Genomic DNA, 19978 nt, shown 5'->3' with positions numbered 1-19978 from the left:
GCTACCATTTTTCCCAGGACTCGTGTGCATTGATGTACCGACACCTGTCCTGGTTTTAGGATGTCTCTGACTAGAGATGACAACTCCTCGGCTTTTCCCACTGGAAGAAACACTCTTTTCTGGTCTGCGTTCAGAAACATTCCCAGGAACAGAAGACGTGTCGTCTGGACCAGCTGTGACTTTGGAATATTGAGAATCCAGTCGTGCTGTTGTAGCACTTCTGCTACCCCCACTACCAACTGTTCTTTGGACCTCGCCTTTATCAGGAGATCGTCCAAGTACGGGATAATAAAAACTTCCTTCTTGCGAAGGAGTATCGTCACTTCGGCCATTACCTAGGTAAAGACCTTCGGTGCTGTGGACAACTCCAACGGCCGCGTCTGGAACTGATAGTGACAGTCCTGTACCACATATATGAGGTACTCCTGGTGAGGGGGGTAAATGGGGACATGCAGGTACGCATCCTTGATGTCGAGGGAGACCCTGTAATCCCCCTCGTCCAGGCTCGTAATAACCGCCCTGAGCGATTCCATCTTGAACTTGAATCTTCTGATATAAAAGTTCAAGTATTTTAATTTCAAGATGGGTCTCACCGAACCATTTCGGTACCACAACCACTGTGGAATAGTAACCCCTTCCTTGCTGAAGGAGGGGTACCTTGACAATCACTTGTTGTGATTATAGTGTTGAATATCCACCAACACCGTCTCCCTGGCAGAGGGAGGTGCCGGTAAGGCAGATTTTAGGAAACGGCGGGGGGAAGAACGTCTCGAACTCCAGCCTGTACCCCTGAGATCCTGCTTGAAGGACCCAGGGATCCATGTGAGAGAGCCCACTGTCCGCTGAAATATCTGAGACGGGCCCCCACCGTACCCGGGTCCGCCTGAGCAGCCCCAGCACCATGCTGTGGACCTACCGGACGCAGGGAGGACTTCTGCTCTTGGGAACTAGCTGTGTGTTGCAGCTTTTTCCTCTACCTTTGCCTCTCGGCAGAAAGGATGAGCCTCTAGCCCTCTTGCTTTTCTGGGGCCGAAAGGACTGTACTTGATGATACGGTGCTTTCTTTTGTTGTGGGGTAGCCTGTGGCAAAAAAATCGATTTCCCAGCAGTAGCTGTGGAAACGAGGTCTGAAAAACTATCCCCAAACAGTTTTACCCCCTTATAGGGCAACTTCCATGTGCCGATTTGAGTCGGCATCGCCTGACTATTGTCAAGTCCATAACCCCCGTCTGGCGGCAATGGACCTAGCGCTTATTTTTGATGCCAGCCGGCAAATATCCCTCTGAGCATCACGCATGTATAAGACCACGTCTTTTATATGCTCTATTTCAGCAAAATATTGTCCCTATCCATAGTTATTTTCCGACAGGGAATCTGACCACGCAGCGGGAGCACTGCACATCCATGCCGAAGCAACGGCTGGTCGCAATATAATGCCCTAGTGTGTGACCATATCTTATAGGGTAACCTCCTGCTTTCTATCAGCAGGCTCCTTCAGGGCGGCCGTATCCGGAGACGGTAGTGCCACCTTTTCTGATAAGCGTGTAAGCGCTGTATCTACCCTATGGGGTGTTTCCCCGCGTGACCTATCCTCTGACGGGAAAGGGTACGCTGCCAATAACCGTTGTAGAAATTATCAATTTCTTACCGGGGGAAGACCACTCTTCCTCACACACCTCATTTAATTTCTCAGATGCAGGAAAAACTACTAATAGTTTTCTCTCACCAAACACAATACCCTTTTATGTGGTACCTGGGGTATAATCATAAATGTGTAATACATTTTTCATTGCCTCAATCCTGTAACGGGTGGACCTATTTGGAGGGTACACCAGTCTCATCGATGTCGACACTGGAGTCAGTATCCGTGTCGACATCTGTGTCTGTTATCTGAGGTAGCGGGCGATTTTAAAGCCCCCCATGACATTTGAGACGCTGGAACAGGCACAAGCTGAGTAGCCGGCTGTTCCGTGTCGTCGACCTTTTATGTAAGGAGTTGACACTTTCACGTAATCCTTCCATAAGTTCAACCACCCCGGTGTCGACCCCGCAGGGGGTGACAACATATTTACAGGCATTCGCTCCGCCTCCACCTCATTATCCTCCACATACCTGTCGACACAGCCGTACCGACACACAGCACACACACAGGGAATGCTCTGATAGAGGACAGGACCCCACAAAGCCCTTTGGGGAGACAGAGGGAAGAGTATGCCAGCACACACCAGGGCGCTATATATCACAGGGATAGCACCTATAAAATAAGAATTTACTCACCGGTAATTCTATTTCTCGTAGTCCGTAGTGGATGCTGGGAACTCCGTAAGGACCATGGGGAATAGCGGGCTCCGAAGGAGGCTGGGCACTCTAGAAAGATTTATGACTACCTGGTGTGCACTGGCTCCTCCCACTATGACCCTCCTCCAAGCCTCAGTTAGGACACTGTGCCCGGACGAGCTGACATAATAAGGAAGGATTTAGAATCCCGGGTAAGACTCTTACCAGCCACACCAATCACACCGTACAACTCGTGATACTATATCCAGTTTGACAGTATGAAAAACAACTGAGCCTCTAAACAGATGGCTCAACAATAACCCTTTAGTTAACAATAACTATTTACAAGTATTGCAAACAATCCGCACTTGGGATGGGCGCCCAGCATCCACTACGGACTACGAGAAATAGAATTACCGGTGAGTAAATTCTTATTTTCTCTGACGTCCTAGTGGATGCTGGGAACTCCGTAAGGACCATGGGGATTATACCAAAGCTCCCAAACGGGCGGGAGAGTGCGGATGACTCTGTAGCACCGAATGAGAGAACTCCAGGTCCTCCTCAGCCAGGGTATCAAACTTGTAGAATTTTGCAAACGTGTTTGCCCCTGACCAAGTAGCTGCTCGGCAAAGTTGTAAAGCCGAGACCCCTCGGGCAGCCGCCCAAGATGAGCCCACCTTCCTTGTGGAATGGGCATTTACAGATTTTGGCTGTGGTATGCCTGCCACAGAATGTGCAAGCTGAATTGTACTACAAATCCAGCGAGCAATAGACTGCTTAGAAGCAGGAGCACCCAGCTTGTTGGGTGCATACAGGATAAACAGCGAGTCAGATTTTCTGACTCCAGCCGTCCTGGAAACATATATTTTCAGGGCCCTGACAACGTCTAGCAACTTGGAGTCCTCCAATTCACTAGTAGCCGCCGGCACCACAATAGGCTGGTTCAGGTGAAATGCTGACACCACCTTAGGGAGAAATTGGGGACGAGTCCTCAACTCTGCCCTATCCAAATGGAAAATCAGATAAGGGCTTTTACATGATAAAGCCGCCAATTCTGACACTCGCCTGGCTGAAGCCAAGGCTAATAACATGACCACTTTCCACGTGAGATATTTCAGATCCACGGTTTTTAGTGGCTCAAACCAATGTGATTTTAAGAAACTCAACATCACGTTGAGATCCCAAGGTGCCACAGGAGGCACAAATGGGGGCTGAATATGCAGCACTCCTTTCACAAATGTCTGAACTTCAGGTACTGAAGCTAGTTCTTTTTGAAAGAAAATCGACAGAGCCGAGATCTGTACTTTAATGGAGCCTAGTTTTAGGCCCATATCCACTCCTGCTTGCAGGAAATGCAGAAATCGACCTAGTTGAAATTCCTCTGTTGGGGCCTTATTGGCCTCGCACCATGCAACATATTTCCGCCATATGCGGTGATAATGCGTTGCCGTAACATCTTTCCTGGCCTTAATAAGCGTAGGAATGACTTCTTCCGGAATACCCTTTTCCTTTAGGATCCGGTGTTCAACCGCCATGCCGTCAAACTCAGCCGCGGTAAGTCTTGGAACAGACAGGGCCCCTGCTGTAACAGGTCCTGTCTGAGCGGTAGAGGCCACGGGTCCTCTGAGAGCATCTCTTGAAGTTCCGGGTACCACGCTCGTCTTGGCCAATCCGGAACCACGAGAATTGTGTTTACTCCTCGCTTTCTTATTATTCTCAATACCTTTGGAATGAGAGGCAGAGGAGGGAACACATAAACCGACTGGTACACCCACGGTGTCACTAGAGCGTCCACAGCTATCGCCTGAGGGTCCCTTGACCTGGCGCAATATCTTTTTACCTTTTTGTTGAGACGGGACGCCATCATGTCCACCTGTGGTTTTTCCCAACGGTTTACCAGCATCTGGAAGACTTCTGGGTGAAGTCCCCACTCTCCCGGGTGGAGGTCGTGTCTGCTGAGGAAGTCTGCTTCCCAGTTGTCCACTCCCGGAATAAACACTGCTGACAGTGCTAGTACATGATTCTCCGCCCATCGGAGAATTCTTGTGGCTTCTGCCATCGCCATCCTGCTTCTTGTGCCGCCCTGTCAATTTACATGGGCGACTGCCGTGATGTTTCTGACTGGATCAGCACCGGCTGGTGTAGGAGCAGGGATCTTGCTTGACTTAGGGCATTGTAGATGGCCCTTAGTTCCAGAATATTTATGTGAAGGGAAGTCTCCTGACTCGACCATAGTCCTTGGAAGTTTCTTCCCTGTATGACTGCCCCCCAGCCTCGAAGGCTGGCATCCGTGGTCACCAGGACCCAGTCCTGTATGCCGAACCTGCGGCCCTCTAGAAGATGGGCACTCTGCAGCCACCACAGTAGAGACACCCTGGTTCTTGGAGACAGGGTTATTAAGCAATGCATCTGAAGATGCGATCCGGACCACTGGTCCAACAGGTCCCACTGAAAGATTCTGGCATGGAACCTGCCGAAGGGAATTGCTTCGTAAGAAGCCACCATCTTTCCCAGGACCCGTGTGCAGCGATGCACTGATACCTGTTTTGGTTTCAGGAGGTCTCTGACTAGAGATGACAACTCCCTGGCTTTCTCCTCCGGGAGAAACACTTTCTTCTGGACTGTATCCAGAATCATACCCAGGAACAGTAGCCGTGTCGTCGGAACCAGCTGTGACTTTGGGATATTCAGAATCCAGCCGTGCTGGTGCAGCACCTCCTGAGATAGTGCTACTCCCACCAACAACTGTTCCTTGGACCTCGCTTTTATTAGGAGATCGTCCAAGTACGGGATAATTAAAACTCCCTTTTTTCAAAGGAGTATCATCATTTCCGCCATAACCTTTGTAAATACCCTCGGTGCCGTGGACAGGCCAAACGGCAGCGTCTGGAATTGGTAATGGCAATCCTGTACCACAAATCTGAGGTACTCCTGGTGAGGATGGTAAATGGGGACATGCAAGTAAGCATCCTTGATGTCCAGGGATACCATGTAATCCCCCTCGTCCAGGCTTGCAATAACCGCCCCGAGCGATTCCATCTTGAACTTGAATTTTTTTTATGTACGTGTTCAAGGATTTTAAATTTAAAATGGGTCTCACCGAACCGTCCGGTTTCGGTACCACAAATAGTGTGGAATAATAACCCCGGCCTTGTTGAAGTAGTGGTACCTTGATTATCACCTGCTGGGAATACAGCTTGTGAATTGCCGCTAGCACCGCCTCCCTGTCTGAGGGAGCAATCGGCAAGGCAGATTTTAGGAACCGGTGGGGTGGGGACGCCTCGAATTCCAGTTTGTACCCCTGAGATACTATTTGCAGGATCCAGGGATCCACCTGTGAGCGAGCCCACTGATCGCTGAAATTCTTGAGGCGACCCCCCACCATACCTGGCTCCGCCTGTGGAGCCCCACCGTCATGCGGCGGACTTGGAAGAAGAAGCGGGGGAGGACTTTTGCTCCTGGGAACCTGCTGTTTGTTGCAGCCTTTTTCCCCTACCTCTGCCTCTGGACAGAAAGGACCCGCCTTTTCCACGCCTGTTTTTCTGGGTCCGAAAGGACTGAACCTGATAAAACGGCGCCTTCTTAGGCTGTGAGGGGACATGGGGTATAAATGCTGACTTCCCAGACGTTGCTGTGGAAACTAGGTCCGAGAGACCATCCCCAAATAATTCCTCACCCTTATATGGCAACACTTCCATGTGCTTTTTAGAATCTGCATCTCCTGTCCACTGGCGAGTCCATAAGCCTCTCCTAGCAGAAATGGACAATGCACTTACTTTAGATGCCAGTCGGCAGATTTCCCTCTGTGCATCTCTCATATATAAGACTGAGTCTTTTATATGGTCTATGGTTAACAGGATCGTGTCTCTGTCTAATGTGTCAATATTTTCTGACAGTTTATCTGACCACGCAGCGGCAGCACTGCACATCCAAGCTGACGCAATAGCTGGCCTAAGTATAATGCCTGAGTGTGTATATACAGACTTCAGGATCGCCTCCTGCTTTCTATCAGCAGGTTCCTTGAGGGCGGCCGTATCCGGAGACGGTAGTGCCACCTTTTTAGACAAACGTGTGAGCGCTTTATCCACCCTGGGGGGTGTTTCCCAATGTGACCTATCCTCTGGCGGGAAAGGGAACGCCATTAGTACCTTCTTAGGAATTACCAATTTTTTATCAGGGAAAGCCCACGCTTCTTCACACACTTCATTTAATTCATCTGATGGGGAAAAAATACGGGTAGTTTTTTCTCCCCAAACATAATACCCTTTTTAGTGGTACCTGTAGTTATATCAGAAATGTGTAACACCTCTTTCATTGCCTCAATCATGCAGTGAATGTCCTTCAGGTTAGACTCATCGTCGTCGACACTGGTGTCAGTATCAGTGTCGACATCTGGGTCTGCTTGCGGTAGCGGGCGTTTTAGAGCCCCTGACGACCCATGCGACGCCTGGGCAGGCACGAACTGAGAAGTCGGCTGTCCCACATTTGGCATGTCGTCAATTTTCTTATGTAAGGAGTCTATACGTGCACTCATTACTTTCCATAAGCTCATCCACTCAGGTGTCTGCCCCGCAGGGGGTGACATCCCTTCTAAAGGCATCTGCTCCGCCTCCACATCATTATCCTCATCAAACATGTCGACACAGCCGTACCGACACACCGCACACACACAAGGAATGCTCCGAATGAGGACAGGACCCACAAAAGCCCTTTGGGGGGACAGAGTGAGAGTATGCCAGCACACACCAGAGCGCTATATAATGCAGGGACTAACTGAGTTATGTCCCCTATAGCTGCTTTTTCTATATATTATATACTGCGCCTAAATTTAGTGCCCCCCCTCTCTGTTTTTACCCTGTTCTGTAGTGTAGACTGCAGGGGAGAGCCAGGGAGCTTCCTTCCAGCGGATCTGTGAAGGAGAAATGGCGCCAGTGTGCTGTGAGAGATAGCTCCGCCCCTTTTCCGCGGACTATTCTACCACTTTTTTCCATAATCTGGCAGGGGTATTTTCCACATATATAGCCTCTGGGACTATGTATTGTGGAATTTTTGCCAGCCAAGGTGTTATTATTGCTTCTCAGGGCGCCCCCCCCCCCCCCCAGCGCCCTGCACCCTCAGTGACCGGAGTATGAAGTGTGTATGAGGAGCAATGGCGCACAGCTGCAGTGCTGTGCGCTACCTTGGTGAAGACTGATGTCTTCTGCCGCCGTTTTTCCGGACCTCTTCTTGCTTCTGGCTCTGTAAGGGGGACGGCGGCGCGGCTCCGGGACCGAACACCAAGGACTGGGCCTGCGGTCGATCCCTCTGGAGCTAATGGTGTCCAGTAGCCTAAGAAGCCCAATCCGGCTGCAAGCAGGCGAGTTCGCTTCTTCTCCCCTTAGTCCCTCGCTGCAGTGAGCCTGTTGCCAGCAGGTCTCACTGAAAATAAAAAACCTAAATCTATACTTTCTTTCTAAGGGCTCAGGAGAGCCCCTAGTGTGCATCCAACCTCGGCCGGGCACAAAATCTAACTGAGGCTTGGAGGAGGGTCATAGTGGGAGGAGCCAGTGCACACCAGGTAGTCCTAAATCTTTCTAGAGTGCCCAGCCTCCTTCAGAGCCCGCTATTCCCCATGGTCCTTACGGAGTTCCCAGCATCCACTAGGACGTCAGAGAAAAAAGTGATTTCCCTTATAGCTGCATATATTTGTATACTGCGCCTAAATTGTGCCCCCCCCTCTCTTTTTAACCCTTTCTGTAGTGTATTAACTGCAGGGGAGAGCCAGGGAGCTTCCCTCCAACGGAGCTGTGAGGGAAAATGGCGCCAGTGTGCTGAGGAGATAGGCTCCGCCCCCTTCTCGGCTGACTTTTCTCCCGCTTTTTTCTGGAATCTGGCAGGGGTTAATATACATCCATATAGCCCTGGGGGTTATATGTGATGTATTTTTGCCAGCCAAGGTGTTTATATTGCTGCTCAGGGCGCCCCCCCCCCAGCGCCCTGCACCCATCAGTGACCGGAGTGTGTGGTGTGCATGAGGAGCAATGGCGCACAGCTGCAGTGCTGTGCGCTACCTTGGTGAAGATTGATGTCTTCTGCCGCCGATTTTCCGGACCTCTTCTTGCTTCTGGCTCTGTAAGGGTGTCGGCGGCGCGGCTCTGGGACCGGACTCCGAGGCTGGGCCTGTGTTCGGTCCCTCTGGAGCTAATGGTGTCCAGTAGCCTAAGAAGCCCAAGCTGGCTGCAAGCAGGCAGGTTCGCTTCTTCTCCCCTTAGTCCCTCGATGCAGTGAGCCTGTTGCCAGCAGGTCTCACTGAAAATAAAAAACCTAAAACTAACTTTTTCTAAGAAGCTCAGGAGAGCCCCCTAGATTGCACCCAGCTCGGTCGGGCACAAAAATCTAACTGAGGCTTGGAGGAGGGTCATAGGGGGAGGAGCCAGTGCACACCAGGTAGTCCTAAAGCTTTCTTTTTGTGCCCAGTCTCCTGCGGAGCCGCTATTCCCCATGGTCCTTACGGAGTTCCCAGCATCCACTAGGACGTCAGAGAAAACAATCATAAAGTGTTTACATTCATAAATTACAATTTTTTAATTTTTCATACAGTACTAACTAAAATTTTAATATCGATACAGTACTTGTACGTAATAAAATACTTAAAATGTCAGACCTCAATATAAACGACTTCTGCAAGTCACCATCTCCAGCACACAGCTACTACTTGCTTCCTAACTATCCTGATTATGACGGGACAGTTCCCATTGGCTCTACAGTTTGAGAGATAAGTTCTGTTTACTGCTGATTACAGTGTATAGGTACTAAAAGGGGGAAGGGGGGGACAGGAAGGGGGAGGGTCCAGTGTGTGGGAGGAGCTTGTTACATCTTGAGGCTCACGGCCTCTGCCCTGTGACGTGTAGCCAGCCCCCTTATTGTTGGCAAATGACGGATGTTATGCTACAGAGAAGCTCCTCATACCTAGGAGCCACAAATATGGGAGAAGTGGATGTGTAAATAATACTTTTATTTGATATGAAATTCACAAAATGTTTTTTTGTTTTATCACCTGGATTTCAAGTTTTTAAATCACCCTTAAAGCTGCCCAACGCTTACTAGTTGCCAGGATACTTCTAGCTTTTTTTGTCAATATGAAAAGATTTTGTTTTCCAACTTCAGAAATTTAATTAAAGCAAAGATTTTATTTACTGCATTTTGACTGCAAGTAGAAGTACTACTTAATTTCTACCACCATAAAAAGATTAAGCTTGATAAAAAATAAAAAAATTTTTTTTTAGTATTAACAGGGAAATTACATCCTGTACACACACACACCAAATAAAGTAAATAACACAATAAATAACACAAATAGTAAATTGGTATCTATCGTTAGCCAATAAAGAACGGAAATAGCCCACACGTCTGTGGCATTGTCAGACCTTTCCAAAGATAGTGTGCTTGCTATTAAGCTCATCAGCACGACCAAGTGTAAAGAAAAATTGGCTCCCATTATCATGAGGTCCGGCATTCGCCATGGCAACCAGCCCTCGCCGATTAAAGCGCAGACGTGAATGGAATTCATCCTGGAAATGACAAAAGAAAAACAAACTGTAAAACACCTTATTGAACATCGTCTTTATGTTGCATACAATAAGCACTATAATGAAAAAGATCAGAAGACCCACTGTGAGATGCAGTTCTTAGTAACTCATCTGAGTACAGAAGTCACTTTATATAATAAAGACACTGTATCTAGGAGCACAGTCAAGAACCTGCATCTCAAAGAATTACAGATGTGTCCTCATACAACCAGTATCAACGCGTCACACAGCGCAAGATGCCTGGTGTGAGAGAGCCGCCAGGTCCCGTGCAGCTCTGCTAATATTGGCCCTCCTTCCGAGTTGTTCGCTCGCTAGCTGCTTTTAGCATAGCAGCATTGCAAACGCTAGGCCGCCGCCCTCTGGGAGTGTATCTTAGCAGAATTGCGAACGAAAGATTAGCAGTTCTGCTATTAAATTTTTCCCTGCAGTTTCTGAGTAGCTCCAGACCTACTCCTAGATTGCGATCACTGCAGTCTGTTTAGTTCCTGGTTTGACGTCACAAACACGCCCTGCGTTCGTCCAGCCACTCCCCCGTTTCTCCAGCCACTCCTGCGTTTTTTCCTGGCACGCCTGCGTTTTTTTAGCACACTCCCGGAAAACGGTCAGTTTCCGCCCAGAAACACCCACTTCCTGTCAATCACTCACCGATCAGCAGAGCGACTGAAAAACCGCGCTCGGACCTGTGTAAAATTGCATAGTTTTGTGTGAAAATAATTAGAATTTACTTACCGATAATTCTATTTCTCGTAGTCCGTAGTGGATGCTGGGGACTCCGTAAGGACCATGGGGAATAGCGGCTCCGCAGGAGACTGGGCACATCTAAAGAAAGCTTTAGGACTAACTGGTGTGCACTGGCTCCTCCCCCTATGACCCTCCTCCAAGCCTCAGTTAGGATACTGTGCCCGGACGAGCGTACACAATAAGGAAGGATTTTGAATCCCGGGTAAGACTCATACCAGCCACACCAATCACACCGTATAACTTGTGATCTGAACCCAGTTAACAGTATGATAACAGAGGAGCCTCTGAAAAGATGGCTCCCAACAATAATAACCCGATTTTTGTAACAATAACTATGTACAAGTATTGCAGACAATCCGCACTTGGGATGGGCGCCCAGCATCCACTACGGAATAAGAGAAATAGAATTATCGGTAAGTAAATTCTTATTTTCTCTAACGTCCTAAGTGGATGCTGGGGACTCCGTAAGGACCATGGGGATTATACCAAAGCTCCCAAACGGGCGGGAGAGTGCGGATGACTCTGCAGCACCGAATGAGAGAACTCCAGGTCCTCCTCAGCCAGGGTATCAAATTTGTAGAATTTAGCAAACATGTTTGCCCCTGACCAAGTAGCTGCTCGGCAAAGTTGTAAAGCCGAGACCCCTCGGGCAGCCGCCCAAGATGAGCCCACTTTCCTTGTGGAACGGGCTTTTACAGATTTTAGCTGTGGCAGGCCTGCCACAGAATGTGCAAGCTGAATTGTACTAAAAATCCAACGAGCAATAGTCTGCTTAGAAGCAGGAGCACCCAGCATGTTGGGTGCATACAGGATAAACAGCGAGTCAGATTTCCTGACTCCAGCCGTCCTGGAAACATATTTTCAGGGCCCTGACAACATCCAGCAACTTGGATTCCTCCAAGTCCCTAGTAGCCGCAGGCACCACAATAGGTTGGTTCAGGTGAAAACGCTGGAACCACCTTAGGGAGAAACTGAGGACGAGTACTCAATTCCCCCTGTCCGAATGGAAAATCAGATAAGGGCTTTTACAGGATAAAGCCGCCAATTCTGACACGCGCCTGGCCCAGGCCAGGGCCAACAGCATGACCACTTTCCATGTGAGATATTTTAACTCCACAGATTTAAGTGGTTCAAACCAATGTGACTTTTGGAACCCAAACTACATTGAGATCCCAAATTGCCACTGGAGGCACAAAAGGAGGCTGTATATGCAGTACCCCTTTTACAAACGTCTAAACTTCAGGGACTGAAGCTAGTTCTTTTTTGGAAGAAAATTGACAGGGCCGAAATCTGAACCTTAATGGACCCCAATTTCAGGCCCATAGACTCTCCTGTTTGCAGGAAATGTAGGAATCGACCCAGTTGAATTTCCTCCGTCGGGCCTTACTGGCCTCGCACTACGCAACATATTTTCGCCAATTGCGGTGATAATGTTTTTGCGGTTACATCCTTCCTGGCTTTGATCAGGATAGGAATGACTTCATCCGGAATGCCTTTTTTCCTTCAGGATCCGGTGTTCAACCGCCATGCCGTCAAACGCAGCCGCGGTAAGTCTTGGAACAGACAGGGTCCTTGATGGAGCAGGTCCCTTCTTAGAGGTAGAGGCCACGGATCCTCCGTAAGCCTCTCTTGAAGTTCCGGTTACCAAGTCCTTCTTGGCCAATCCGGAGCCACGAATATAGTGCTTTCTCCTCTCCATCTTATCAATCTCAGTACCTTGGGTATGAGAGGCAGAGGAGGGAACACATACACTGACTGGTACACACCCACTGTGTTACCAGAGCGTCTACAACTATTGCCTGAGGGTCTCTTGACCTGGCGCAATACCTGTCGAGTTTTTTAATCATGTGGACGACTTCTGGGTGAAGTCCCCACTCTCCCGGGTGGAGGTCGTGCTGAGGAAGTCTGCTTCCCAGTTGTCCACTCCCGGAATGAATACTGTTGACAGTGCTATCACATGATTTTCCGCCCAGCGAAGAATCCTTGCAGCTTCTGCCATTGTCCTGCTTCTTGTGCCACCATGTCTGTTTACGTGGGTGACTGCCATGATGTTGTCCGACTGGATCAACACCGGCTGACCTTGAAGCAGAGGTCTCGCTAAGCTTAGAGCATTGTAAATGGCCCTTAGCTTCAGGATATTTATGTGAAGTGATGTATCCAGGCTTGACCCTAAGCCCTGGATATTCCTTCCCTGTGTGACTGCTCCCCAGCCTCGCAGGCTGGCATCCGTGGTCACCAGGACCCAGTCCTGAATGCCGAATCTGCGGCCCTCTAGAAGATGAGCACTCTGCAACCACTACAGGATGGATACCCTTGTCCTTGGCGACAGGGTTATCCGCTGATGCATCTGAAAATGCGACCCGGACCATTTGTCCAGTAGGTTCCACTGGAAAGTTCTTGCGTGGAATCTAACGAATGGGATTGCTTCGTAGGAAGCCACCATTTTTACCCAGAACCCTTGTGCATTGATGCACTGAGACTTGGTTCGGTTTTAGGAGGTTCCTGATTAGCTCGGATAACTCCCTGGCTTTCTCTTCCGGGAGAAACACCTTTTTTCTGGACTGTGTCCAGGATCATCCCTAGGAAACAGAAGACAAGTCGTCGGAACCAGCTGCGATTTTGGAATATTGAGAATCCAATCGTGCTGCCGCAACACTACCTGAGATAGTGCTACACCGACCTCCAACTGTTCCCTGGATCTTACCCGTATCAGGGAATCGTCCAAGTAAGGGATAACTAAAATTCCCTTCCTTCGAAGGGATATCATTTCGTCCATTACCTTGGTAAAGACCCGGGGTACCGTGGACCATCCCTACGGCAGCGTCTGAACTGATAGTGACAGTTCTGTACCATAACCTGAGGTACCCTTGGTGAGAAGGGTAAATTTTGACATGAAGGTAAGCATCCTTGATGTCCCGAGACATCATGTAGTCCCCTTTTTCCAGGTTCGCAATCACTGCTCTGAGTGACTCAATCTTGAATTTGAACCTCTGTATGTAAGTGTTCAAAGATTTTAGATTTTAGATTTAGAATCGGTCTCACCGAGCCGTCTGGCTTCGGTACCACAATAGTATGGAATAATACCCCGTTCCCTGTTGCAGGAGGGGTACCTCGATTATCACCTGCTGGGAATACAGCTTGTGAATGGCTTCCAAAACTGCCTCCCTGTCAGAGGGAGACGTCGGTAAAGCCGACTTTTGGAAACGGCGAGGGGGAGACGTCTCGAATTCCAATATGTACCCCTGAGATATTACCTGAAGGATCCAGGGGTCTACTTGCGAGTGAGCCCACTGCGCACTGAAATTCATTAAGAACGGGCCCCCACCGTGCCTGAGCTTGTAAAGCCCTAGCGTCATACTGAGGGCTTGGCAGAGGCGGGAAAGGGTTTCTGTTCCTGGGAACTGGCTGATCTCTACAGCCTTTTTCCTCTCCCTCTGTCACGAGCAGAAAAGAGGAACCTTTTGTCCGCTTGCCAAAAAAGGACTGCGCCTGATAATACGGCGTCTTATTTTGAGAGGCGACCTGGGGTACAAACGTGGATTTCCCAGCTGTTGCCGTGGCCACCAGGTCTAAAAGACCGACCCCAAATGTCCCCTTTCAAAGGCAATACTTCCAAATGCCGTTTGGAATCCGCATCACCTGACCATTTTACTGGTAGACTTGGACAACGCACTTATACTTGATGCCAGTCGGCAATTATTCCGCTGTGCATCATGCATATATAGAAATGCATCTTTTAAATGCTCTATAGGCAATAATATACTATCCTTATCTAGGATATCAATATTTCCAGTCAGGGAATCCGACCATGCCAACCCAGCACTGCACCTCCAGGCTGAGGCGATAGCTGGTCGCAGTATAACACCAGTATGTGTGTAAATACCTTTTTGGATACCCTCCTGCTTTCTATCAGCAGGATCCTTAAGGGCGGCCATCTCATGAGAGGGTAGAGCCCTTGTTCTTACAAGCGTGTGAGCGCCTTATCCCCCCTAGGGGGTGTTTCCCAACGCACCCTAACCTCTGGCGGGAAAGGGTATGCAGCCAATACTTTTTAAGAAATTTGTTATCGGGGGGAAACCCACGCATCATCACACACCTCATTTTATTTCTCAGATTCAGGAAAACTACAGGTAGTTTTTCCCTCACCGAACATAATACCCCTTTTTGGTGGTACTCGTATTATCGGAAATGTATAAAAACATTTTCCATTGTCTCAATCATGTAACGTGTGGCCCTACTGGAAATCACGGTTGTCTCTTCACCGTCGACACAGGAGTCAGTATCCGTGTCGGCGTCTGTATCTGCCATCTGAGGTAACGGCCGCTTTAGAGCCCCTGACGGCCTATGAGACGTCTGGACAGGCACAAGCTGAGTAGCCGGCTGTCTTATGTCAACCACTGTTTTTTTATATAGAGCTGACACTGTCACGTAATTTTCAACAGTACATCCACTCAGGTGTCGACCCCCTAGGGGGTGACATCACTGTTACAGACACTCTGCTCCGTCTCCACATCATTTTTCTCCTCATACATGTCGACACAAACGTACCGACACACAGCACACACACAGGGAATGCTCTGATAGAGGACAGGACCCCACTAGCCCTTTGGGGAGACAGAGGGAGAGTATGCCAGCACACACCAGAGCGCTATATATATACAGGGATAACCTTATATAAGTGTTTTTCCCCTTATAGCTGCTGTATGTTTTAATACTGCGCCTAATTAGTGCCCCCCTTTCTTTTTTCTGTAGTGTAGTGACTGCAGGGAAGAGCAGGGAGCTTCCCTCCAACTGAGCTGTGAGGGAAAATGGCGCCAGTGTGCTGAGGAGATAGGCTCCGCCCCCTTTACGGCGGCCTTATCTCCCGGTTTTTTGTATATTCTGGCAGGGGTTAAATGCATCCATATAGCCCAGGAGCTATATGTGATGTATTTTTTTGCCATGTAAGGTATTTCTGTCATGTTTTATTGCGTCTCAGGGCGCCCCCCCCAGCGCCCTGCACCCTCAGTGACCGGAGTGTGAAGTGTGCTGAGAGCAATGGCGCACAGCTGCAGTGCTGTGCGCTACCTTATGAAGACAGGAAAGTCTTCTGCCGCCGATTTATGGACCTCTTCTTGCTTCAGCATCTGTAAGGGGGCCGGCGGCGCGGCTCCGGGACCCATCCATGGCTGGGCCTGTGATCGTCCCTCTGGAGCTAATGTCCAGTAGCCAAGAAGCCCAATCCACTCTGCACGCAGGTGAGTTCGCTTCTTCTCCCCTTAGTCCCTCGATGCAGTGAGCCTGTTGCCAGCAGGTCTCACTGAAAATAACAAACCTAAACTAAAAAACTTTCACTAAGAAGCTCAGGAGAGCCCCTAGTGTGCACCCTTCTCGTCGGGCACAGAAATCTAACTGAGGCTTGGAGGAGGGTCATAGGGGGAGGAGCCAGTGCACACCAGTTAGTCCTAAAGCTTTCTTTAGATGTGCCCAGTCTCCTGCGGAGCCGCTATTCCCCATGGTCCTTACGGAGTCCCCAGCATCCACTTAGGACGTTAGAGAAAATTAGCGCGTGCGCCCTACGGCCCATACGCATGCGCAGAATCGCCCATTTTTAGCCTGATCGCTATTCTGCTAAAAACGGCAGCGAGCGAACAACTCGGAATGACCACCATTGAGCGGCTATTTTTTTGCTGAAAATGGGTCTTAGTCACAACGCGAGGAGTAGTTGGTACGGGAAAAAAGCTGCTGCTTCAGATGCATTTTTATGTACGTTAGAGCAGAAAATAAGAATTTACTCACCGGTAATTCTATTTCTCGTAGTCCGTAGTGGATGCTGGGGACTCCGTAAGGACCATGGGGAATAGACGGCTCCGCAGGAGACTGGGCACATCTAAAGAAAGATTTAGGTCTATCTGGTGTGCACTGGCTCCTCCCCCTATGACCCTCCTCCAAGCCTCAGTTAGGACACTGTGCCCGGAAGAGCTGACACAATAAGGAAGGATTTTGAATCCCGGGTAAGACTCATACCAGCCACACCAATCACACCGTATAACTCGTGATAGGAACCCCGGTTAACAGTATGATAACAACGGAGCCTCTGAACAGATGGCTCGCAATAACAACCCGATTTGTGTAACAATAACTATTTACAAGTATTGCAGACAATCCGCACTTGGGATGGGCGCCCAGCATCCACTACGGACTACGAGAAATAGAATTACCGGTGAGTAAATTCTTATTTTCTCTGACGTCCTAGTGGATGCTGGGAACTCCGTAAGGACCATGGGGATTATACCAAAGCTCCCAAACGGGCGGGAGAGTGCGGACGACTCTGCAACACCAAATGAGAGAACTCCAGGTCCTCCTCAGCCAGGGTATCAAATTTGTAGAATTTTGCAAACGTGTTTGCCCCTGACCAAGTAGCAGCTCGGCAAAGTTGTAAAGCCGAGACCCCTCGGGCAGCCGCCCAAGATGAGCCCACCTTCCTTGTGGAATGGGCTTTTACAGATTTAGGCTGCGGTAGTCCCACCGCAGAATGCGCCAGCTGAATAGTGCTACAAATCCAGCGCGCGATAGTCTGCTTAGAAGCAGGAGCACCCAGTTTGTTGGGTGCATACAGGATAAACAGCGAGTCAGTTTTCCTGACTCCAGCCGTCCTGGAAACATAATTTTTCAGGGCCCTGACTACGTCCAGTAACTTGGAATCCTCCAAGTTCCTAGTAGCCGCAGGCACCACAATAGGCTGGTTCAAGTGAAAACGCTGATACCACCTTCGGGAGAAACTGAGGACGAGTCCTCAACTCTGCCCTATCCATATGGAAAATCAGATAAGGGCTTTTATAGGACAAAGCCGCCAATTCTGACACACGCCTGGTCGAAGCCAGAGCCAACAGCATGACCACTTTCCACGTGAGATATTTCAAATCCACAGTCTTAAGTGGTTCAAACCAATGTGATTTCAGGAACTCCAAAACCACATTGAGATCCCAAGGTGCCACTGGGGGCACAAAAGGAGGCTGAATACGCAGAACTCCTTTGACAAAAGTCTGAACTTCAGGCAGTGAAGCCAGTTCTTTCTGGAAGAAAATCGACAGGGCCGAAATCTGGACCTTAATGGACCCCAATTTGAGGCCCAACGTCACCCCTGCTTGCAGGAAATGCAGGAATCGACCCAGTTGAAATTCCTCCGTTGGGGCCTTCCTGGCCTCACACCAAGCAACATATTTCCGCCAAATGCGGTGATAATGTTTTGCAGTGACATCCTTCCTGGCTTTGATCAGGGTAGGGATGACTTCCTCCGGAATGCCCTTTTCTCAGTACCTTGGGAATGAGAGGCAGAGGAGGAAACACATAAACCGACTGGTACACCCACGGTGTTACTAGAGCATCCACAGCGATCGCCTGAGGGTCCCTTGACCTGGCGCAATATCTTTTTAGCTTTTTGTTGAAGCGGGACGCCATAATGTCCACCTGTGGTCTTTCCCACCGGTTTACCAGCATTTGGAAGACTTCTGGATGAAGTCCCCATTCTCCCGGGTGGAGGTCGTGCCTGCTGAGGAAGTCTGCTTCCCAGTTGTCCACTCCCGGAATGAACACTGCTGACAGTGCTAGTACGTGATTTTCCGCCCATCGGAGAATCCTTGTGGCTTCTGCCATTGCCCTCCTGCTTCTTGTGCCGCCCTGTCTGTTTACATGGACGACAGCCGTGATGTTGTCTGATTGGATCAGTACCGGCTGGTTCTGAAGCAGGGTCCTTGCTTGGCTTAGGGCATTGTAAATGGCCCTTAGCTCTAGAATATTTATGTGAAGCGAAATTTCCTGATTTGACCACAGTCCTTGGAAATTTCTTCCCTGTGTGACTGCGCCCCAGCCCCGAAGGCTGGCATCCGTGGTCACCAGGACCCAGTCCTGTATTCCGAATCTGCGTCCCTCTAGTAGAAGAGCCCTCTGCAGCCACCACAGCAGCGACACCCTGGTCCTTGCCGACAGGGTTATCCGCTGTTGCATCTGGAGATGGGACCCGGACCATTTGTCCAACAGGTCCCACTGGAAAGTCCTTGCGTGGAACCTTCCGAATGGAATCGCTTCGTACGAAGCTACCATTTTTCCCAGGACTCGTGTGCATTGATGTACCGACACCTGTCCCGGTTTTAGGAGGTCTCTGACTAGAGATGACAACTCCTCTGCTTTTTCCACTGGAAGAAACACTTTTTTTTTCTGGTCTGTGTCCAGAATCATTCCCAGGAACAGAAGACGTGTCGTCGGGACCAGCTGTGACTTTGGAATATTGAGAATCCAGCCGTGCTGTTGTAGCACTTTCCGAGAAAGTGCTACCCCCACTACCAACTGTTCCTTGGACCTCACCTTTATCAGGAGATCGTCCAAGTACGGGATAATTAAAACTCCCTTCTTGCGAAGGAGTATCATCATTTCGGCCATTACCTTGGTAAAGACCCTCGGTGCCGTGGATAACCCAAACGGCAGCGTCTGGAACTGATAGTGACAGTCCTGTACCACAAATCTGAGGTACTCCTGGTGAGGAGGGTAAATGGGGACATGCAGGTACGCATCCTTGATGTCGAGGGAGACCATGTAATCCCCCTCGTCCAGGCTCGCAATAACCGCCCTGAGCGATTCCATCTTGAACTTGAACCTTTTGATATAAGTGTTCAAGGATTTTAAACTTAAGATGGGTCTCACCGAACCGTCCGGTTTCGGTACCACAAACATTGTGGAATAGTAACCCTTCCCTTGCTGAAGGAGGGGTACCTTGACAATCACTTGCTGTGAATACAGTTTTTGGATAGCCACCAACACTGCCTCCCTGGCAGAGGGAGTTGCTGGTAAGGCAGATTTTAGAAAACGGCGAGGGGGGGGGGGGGGGGGGGGGCGTCTCGAATTCCAGCCTGTACCCCTGAGATACTACTTGAAGGGCCCAGGGATCCACCTGTGAGAGAGCCCACTGTGTGCTGAAATTTCTGAGACGGGCCCCCACCGTACCCGGATCCGCCTGTGAAGCCCCAGCGTCATGCTGTGGACTTACTGGACGCGGGGGAGGACTTTTGCTCTTGGGAACTGGCTGTATGCTGCAGCCTTTTCCCTCTACCTTTGCCTCTCGGCAGAAAGGATGCGCCTCGAGCCCTCTTGTGTTTATGGGGCCGAAGGGACTGTACTTGATAATACGGTGCCTTCTTTTGCTGTGGGGTAGCCTGTGGCAAAAATGTCGATTTCCCAGCCGTAGCTGTGGAAACGAGGTCTGAAAGACCATCCCCAAACAGTTCCACCCCCTTATAAGGCAAAACTTCCATGTGCCTTTTTGAATCGGCATCACCTGACCACTGCCGAGTCCATAACCCCCTTCTGGCGGCAATGGACATTGCGCTTATTTTTGATGCCAGCCGGCAAATATCCCT

General features: G+C 49.6%; 1 protein-coding gene across 2 annotated transcripts in view; it reads right to left on the bottom strand.

Annotated features, from left to right (window-relative positions):
• The window catches only part of CWC27 (CWC27 spliceosome associated cyclophilin), a 643952-nt gene that overhangs the window by 534593 nt on the left and 89381 nt on the right, over nt 1-19978 (bottom strand). For both annotated transcript variants that reach the window (XM_063963134.1, XM_063963139.1), the window contains exon 4: nt 9684-9827. In XM_063963134.1, the coding sequence (XP_063819204.1) occupies nt 9684-9827 (144 nt within the window). The remainder of the gene's footprint in view (nt 1-9683; nt 9828-19978) is intronic.

This window comes from Pseudophryne corroboree, chromosome 1, assembly GCF_028390025.1.
Source record: "Pseudophryne corroboree isolate aPseCor3 chromosome 1, aPseCor3.hap2, whole genome shotgun sequence".
Taxonomy (NCBI): Eukaryota; Metazoa; Chordata; class Amphibia; order Anura; family Myobatrachidae; genus Pseudophryne; species Pseudophryne corroboree.
The sequence above is the reverse complement of the archived record's forward strand: the minus strand, read 5'-3'. Positions and strand labels throughout refer to the sequence as shown.